Here is a 7,139-nt window from a genome sequence, read left to right as displayed (position 1 = left end):
GGTCCCTTAATTATGCTTGTTTTGCAACTATCTTTTTTTATAATGTGACCTGCTTTACATCTTTTGTCTCGAAATCCTACTATTCCACAAATTTATCACAGCCGTCACAGTCAAGATCTCATGCGCATGAATGATGATCCAAAAATATCGACGCGGGAAAGACCCAGGATACAGACAAAGTTCTTATGGCGTTGCCACAAAGTACGGGTAGGAATCGAAGAATCGATCGAAAGAACGTGACGCTCACCTGCCAAATAGTTCGCCGATGATAGTTTCTACGTGTTGCGAATGCCTAAGAATCAAGCCCGTCTCGCCGGCGGTTACCTCATTCCTAAGTGCAGGATCGTTTGATGGGCGCGAGTTTCAGAGCGCGCTGTTCTCATACGGTACTTATATAGTTCCACGAATCGTTCAAAAGACCGCGGCCGACTGCCGTCGCGACTTCATTACTTGGCTACTTTCCACCACCACATCGCCTCCTTCACCACCGTATCTTCGTCGCCACCACTGCCGGCACCGCTGCCGCCGCCATCTTTCGAGTCTTTATGGCAGAGGTCGTCGTTCGGCCACCGTTATCGATTCCCGCCGATCGGCCTTTGGAACTTTACGAGCGGCGCAAATCCAAGGTTTACACAAAATCACTGTTACCTGCAAAATGATCCTCAGTATGATCCTCAGTACCTAGAGTACCTCGAGTAGTGCACTATCACGCTATATTTTTATAGGACCTTTCAGGAAATATCGAATCTTCTACTTCGCGTTACCGTCAAAAGAAAATTGCAGAACTGAGAAAAAAATGTATACTAAATTTTAATAAATATTATTATTTATTATTTTGAATATTATCAACTAAACGTTTATTAAACATTTAGTAAACTAAACTTACAGTAACTAAATATTTACTCAATAAAAAGACGATAGTTAAGTCAAATTAATGGTTTTTGTATCTAAATATAAATATTTTAATATAAATATAGTTAAGTCAAATTAATGTTAATATAAATATTTTAATTATAAATTAAATATTTAGATATTATTAGTTATTATATATTAAGTACTATTCTCAAACAAATGACTTATTAAAATTTAGTACATTCTCTTCAGAATATCGTTTCGTTGTATATGGAACTGAACGAGATAACTTGAAAAAAAAAACAGGAAAAAAAAGTGAACTTGTAGCTTCCACATCGTCCCTCACCTAAATCCGTATCGTGTGACGCGCCAGAAATGGGCGCCTGAAGACGTCTAACAATAAGTCTGGCCTGCACGTGGCCCGTTGACTTCTCGATTTGAATGCACTCGGCGCATGATGAAATTCGGCGAGCCTATGTCATGCTCGCCATTGTGACACGCTGCTATCCGTTACGACGTCAACGATGTGTGTCGCGCGCGTTCATTATCGCGTGTGGTTCATTATCGTAACACGAGCGTATGGGATACACGATTTTTGCTATTATCGTCAATATAAATATTATATAATCAATGTCATATTTAGACCGTTCAAAATGAGCGCTGATTAGATATAATTCTCCTTGAAGAAACTCGCATAGTTATAGTATTATCTGCAAAAAAAAAATTTATAGTATTACCTGCAAAAACATTCTTAAATACATATTTAATAGAAAATTATTCCGGAACGTTTCACATTATGAAACGCTTTGTAATTGAACTAATTTTGTCAGAAACTCATGACGAAATGTTTTAATTTCGATATTTAGGGTCACAGAATAGGCCAATTATGTACTTCAGTTCAAGTTCAGCCGTCTAGAATGTTAATTCGTCTTCATTTAGTAGGGCGATGGCGGGACCGCAATTTTGTCCAATCGAACATTGGTCGTACGAATAATTAGTCGGATGGACATCGTAGAGGTCAAGGTCACGAAAAAGACAGGCTTAACTTGTGTATAAATGATAAAGACGGTCAAAATGATCCACAAATTAGAGGTTTCACATGAGAACGCCAACCATGTCTGAAATTAAATATCCGGAATATCATACCAGTAATATGATAAGAGTGCATGCAACAGTTTTGCTGCTGTGTCAGAAAAACCATGAACGATAACTCTATTGCGTATTCTGTTCTATATTTTCATCAATGACGATTTTATTAATTGTAATTGAAAATTAACGTAATCAAATATGTATAATAATACATTTAAAATATAAGAGATCTCTCTTTGAGAGATCCTATTTAAAATTCGAAGAAATTAATTAAGTATCCACATAAAGATTTTGCAAGAATAAATAGAAATTATACTGAATTAAAAGTAGTAGTTAAAATCTTTCAAAATATATACATATATACGTATACATATAAACATAGTTCGAGAGCTCTAAAAATATACAAAACGTAACCCTAATATTTACTTTAAATTCCACTGAAGTTACGTTTCTTCTAAAGCCACGAATTGTTATCTGTGCAATAAACAGTAATAAATTATTAATTAAATCAATTGTACCATAAACATGCTTATTTTTTTTGTTCGTTCTTCTGTCAATCATTTCATTTAAAAGATCTATTTGAAGCTTGAACTTTGATAGACGAAACAGTGTCAAGTCATTGACACGTCAGTGGCAAGCGTAGCTGTCAATATTGTCAATAATCTCTCGATCATGCTTCAAAATTTTCTTACTATTTAAAATTTATCTCCAGTGAAATTTTCACGTATTAGCATTACAATATTCAATTTCGAGGACAGTTCAATTAATGGAAAAATTTATTATACAATCAAGTTGAAATTAATCAATCAACCAATCAACCGTTCAACAAGAGCAACTTACTTATGTAATATCATTGAAAAATATTTAATCAACAATGTTAACCGGAAAGAACAATACGGTCATGTACGAGCAAGCCCCCTCGAGTGTATGCAAGGAGCATTACTTATTTTTGTTGGAATTATACGTTAAACAGGCGTCAGGCGACCGCCTAACCAAGTTGAATCGGATGTTTTTCATACCTACCAGCGTCCATTTTGGATTCCTCGACTTTGTAAATGAGAATGATCTAGTGATCACTCCGGTAAATCCCCTTTTCCAACCGCAAGTAGACATCATTGATGAAGCTGAAGTATTCAATGTTGGAAAATCAGTATTGTTCACTATCGATTCTGAGGCGGCTATGAACCGCGCTGCAAAAATGATCCTTAAATTCACGGTGAAGAAGCAGATGCCAGAGGCCATCAAGCCGGATGTCTTAGTAGGAACTGGCGAGCTGGACTTGTCCGGCCAGTATGCGGCTTTGCGAATAGAGATGATGGACTGGAAAAATGGTGTTACAATGCCCAAAGAGTTTGATGGTCAAGTGCCATTGATTTATAATGATAACTTGACGGACAATCTGGATATCTTTGTAAGAATCTCTGGTCTCGGACAGATGATTGTCACAGAATTTGACGCACCAATCGCACAGGATCCTTCAACATTTATTTTCGGCGCTGGAGAAGCTGATCAGATTTTATTGTACAAATGTCGCAAAGTGGACTCTCATATTCTTGATGTTTTCGAAGGTTCCTGCGAGGATTTTCAAAGACCAATAACTTTTCCTATGTGCATACCAGAGAAGTATCCTTGTATATCGTGTGGGAAATTAGCAGCTGTTGAAAAGAGGAATGAGAAAATAAAAAAAAAGAATCGATGGAATGATTGAAAGAAAGGATACAGTATGTATTTAGAAAATTAAGAAATAATTCCTCGATTAGACATCTAAGCTCAGTTCTGATTTTTCAGCCATCAAAAGATTCTGTTCGCGATTCGTCTCAGCCTTGCGGCAAGCCGGTAATTCTTAAAGTATCCGGTCTCTTCGATAATAGTGACAATCTCGGAAAGAAACCTACAATAACAGTTGCCGCAGAATCTGCAGCAACGAAACCAGGCAAGCCATCTGATCCTGACCATGATATTTTTGTTTTGAGAATCGGTAAAAAGGGCCTCGTTGGGGTTGGCGAGAAATCTGATATACAGCTAGAGATGAAAACCCCGAAAGGACCTGAAAGAAGGCCCCCGATTAGATATGAGACCAGAGATGTGCAGACAGATGAGCGCCGCAAAGAACTGCCGAAAGAGCAGATTAAGAAGAAGATTAAGAAGAAAAAATGAAACACTTCTTTATTTAAATTCAAGAGTCAAGTTCTTATAATATTCTAAGCATAAATCTAAGGAATTAATTTTGTATCTTTTCTTATTGTCAATTTTCGATTTTAATACATTTGTTTGTTGATACAATTGTTGTGTAATAAACATGTATTTACATTAAAATTTTTTAGATTTTAATTTTTTCTTTTATTAATTAAATTTTTTATTCCTTTAAATTTTTATTTTTTATTATTTATATTTTTATTTAAATTTTATTTAATTACTTATTTAATTATGTAATTAATTATTTTTTAATTTAATTTAATTTTTTATTTAATTATTTAATTATTTATTATTTAAATTTTTTCTTTTACTAAATATTGCCAAAAAAACAAAATATTATCACTGTAGATATAGATAAGATAAAAATGATATAAATCGAAATAAATTTAATAAATCAAATAAACTGTTTTACTTTTGCACATTATATTCTCCTAATATCGAGAACATAGCTTTAAAACTTCGAACTAGTAATTTACTTCAGTAACTTGTAATTGTCAACCTAAATTTTTTGTATCCTCAATGACAATCAAAATTAATTAGAGTAAACATAAACAATAATTGAATAAAAATTGCTAAAATATGTTCTATAATTAAAGAAAATTCAATTTATTGAATTTTCATTAAAAAGATAAGTAAACATAAAATAAAAATTTAAAAAGTAGTATAAATAATTTGTTATATTCCTTGCAATCTCTTACATAGAAATATATGGTAGAAACAGAAACTAATGGAAGGGAAACTGTTGATTTTGATAGAATTATTAGTCGATACAGTGAATACTACAATACGGGCGATCTACGACGAAATATTGCCGGCAAAAACATGCGTCTCATTTCAAGTAAAAAAACTTTATATTTATTAATTCATTTATTAATTCGCTAATATTGTAAAAATAATTATAGATACTGAACTTGCCCCCTATCAATATTTATCAAGAAATGCCAACAGAAATTTGCGCCTGTTCACACAATGAATCGCAAGTCTTTAAAAAGGGCAAGTCCTGTTTATTTGCTCTTTCAGACAATGTCCTACAAAAACCATTGTGCAACTTTCCCATAACAATGTCCGTTTACAAAGAACTACCGCCAGGAATTTTGCCGGACGTGATGCTAATTGGTCTGTGAATTTTTACTTGCTTTACTACTTTTCTTCAATATTCTTACATTCGAATCAAGAAATTGAAATTTCATCTAAATAAAGACATTCTTTGACACAGGCACTCACCAAATTCAACTTCATGGCTTTATGAACTCTTTGCTGGCCATGTATATTTCTCAGCACAGTAATCCATGTAGAACGATGAAGAACGCTTTTAAAATTACCACAGCAACAGGACAACATGTAGGCGAAGTCACAGTTTTCATCCGTGCTTCGTGTTTCGGCAAGAAGATCGTTACGCAATTTCAGCTTCCTCGCAACAAGGAATCCTACCTTTTCAAGGGCGTGGACGATAGTCCTGTCTATCAATGCAAGAGGGTTGTTTCCGCTTCCGATAGACAACAGAGACAATGTATATGCTCTCCCAAATCTGGCGACGGCAGCGGAGAAGCTACAAGGATTCGCTATTGTATTAGTGCTGATGAACACCGGCGAAAAGAACGACTGGAGAATATCAAGAAAGATAAATGTCTTAAGTGTTGTCGGGGTATGCGAGATATCAAGAGCAAAGAAACTGTTAGAAAATGTGGCTGCATTATTAAAGATGAACGGACTTGTAATTGTGTCTGGTCAAAATATTCAACATGAGTAGAGAACAGCGCAGAATTAACGTTCCTAAAAACCAATAAATAAAAAATTCAAAAATCAAGACAGCAAAAGCTTTCAGCTAATCGATAACCATCGCATCGTTTCGATCCTCATCTAGCATTGAGTATGCTCGCCTGCGTAAATTTAAATCTCCGTTTATTCCTGTCTAATATCGCGGAGGGCGCCGTGATGGAACCAAAGGGATGCGACTACAGGAGGAAGGGAGGCCCGGTCGACGACACCACCGCTCGCATCCCCACCAACCCCTTACCACCCTGCGGGGTGCTAGGCCGATATTGTCGCGTCTGCGCGATGAACAACGTGTAAGACAGTCGGGCTAAACGGCTCCACGACAAAGATGTGCCATCGCGGCGTCGTGCGGCGTCGGGACGCGTGTTAACCCCTCGCCGATCTCGGTAGAGGCGCCTGACCGAGGTGTTGATGGCACCCCGGCGACAACCTAGATGCTCACGAACATCTTCGCGCGATCATGAACAGCTCACCGCAGAACACGAACACCACCGGCACCGGACAACGGCGGACAGCCGGTGTCGATAACAGCGACGAGGAGGAGTGGAGCGGCGTCGTCGAATGTGTAATTATCCTGCTTTTGTCTGCTTTCCCCCGCACCTCGCAGTTATCCAATAACACCGAAAAGAAAATGGAGGAATTGTTAATTGTACCAATATCATCGACTTGATCCGTTCATTTAATTTTTTAATTGACCCTTCCATCATCATCATTTTTAGAGATCGCAGAATTTTTCAATCATCAAATATGACGACACTTACTATAATTCTTTTCATTTAGCCAATCTGTTATAAAGATAGTATAAAATAGACTTAAATGCATTATAATCTTACAGATAAGCATTTCTTTTTTTCTCAGGCTGTTCTCGAGAGAACCAAATCTGATAGAGTTACACGTGCTGATGAAGACAGACGTCGCCGGACGATCATTGTCGAGAAGAAGAACGGCACGTATGGTTTCACATTACAGGTAATGCTGATTTGTTACTTTATCGAATAATAAATATGTTATCTTGATCTTTCTAATGGGGTCTACGACTGCTCACATGTTCTGTTCTATTAAAATATGGATGTAATCTGAAAAACTCAAAAAAAAAAAAACAAATTATATTTTATTTATCAATATTTTATGTATTTTAATTGTATTTTATTTACAAATATCTTTCGAGTTTCAACATATATTATATATATATATATATATATATATATATATATATATTATATAAT

The 7,139-nt window shown here is 35.7% G+C and overlaps 3 protein-coding genes across 3 annotated transcripts in view; all 3 read left to right on the top strand.

The window, feature by feature from the left end:
- Positions 1-2,815: 2,815 nt before the first annotated feature.
- On the top strand, positions 2,816-4,098 carry LOC105619139. Its single transcript, XM_012200669.1, has 2 exons — positions 2,816-3,598; positions 3,730-4,098. The coding sequence occupies exons 1-2, from the start codon at positions 2,816-2,818 to the stop codon at positions 4,096-4,098; spliced, it is 1,152 nt and encodes a 383-aa protein (XP_012056059.1).
- Positions 4,099-4,864: 766 nt separating this feature from the next.
- LOC105619138 (microtubule-associated protein 10-like) lies at positions 4,865-5,883 on the top strand. Its single transcript, XM_012200668.1, has 3 exons — positions 4,865-4,975; positions 5,040-5,253; positions 5,354-5,883. The coding sequence occupies exons 1-3, from the start codon at positions 4,865-4,867 to the stop codon at positions 5,881-5,883; spliced, it is 855 nt and encodes a 284-aa protein (XP_012056058.1).
- A 490-nt stretch (positions 5,884-6,373) lies between these two features.
- LOC105618934 overlaps positions 6,374-7,139 on the top strand; it is a 3,196-nt gene continuing 2,430 nt past the window's right edge. The window contains exons 1-2 of the mRNA XM_012200464.1: positions 6,374-6,478; positions 6,772-6,882. Of these exons, the coding sequence (XP_012055854.1) occupies positions 6,374-6,478; positions 6,772-6,882 (216 nt within the window). The remainder of the gene's footprint in view (positions 6,479-6,771; positions 6,883-7,139) is intronic.

Source organism: Atta cephalotes (genome assembly GCF_000143395.1).
Source record: "Atta cephalotes unplaced genomic scaffold scaffold00019, whole genome shotgun sequence".
NCBI classification, from domain to species: domain Eukaryota; kingdom Metazoa; phylum Arthropoda; class Insecta; order Hymenoptera; family Formicidae; genus Atta; species Atta cephalotes.
The sequence above is the reverse complement of the archived record's forward strand: the minus strand, read 5'-3'. Positions and strand labels throughout refer to the sequence as shown.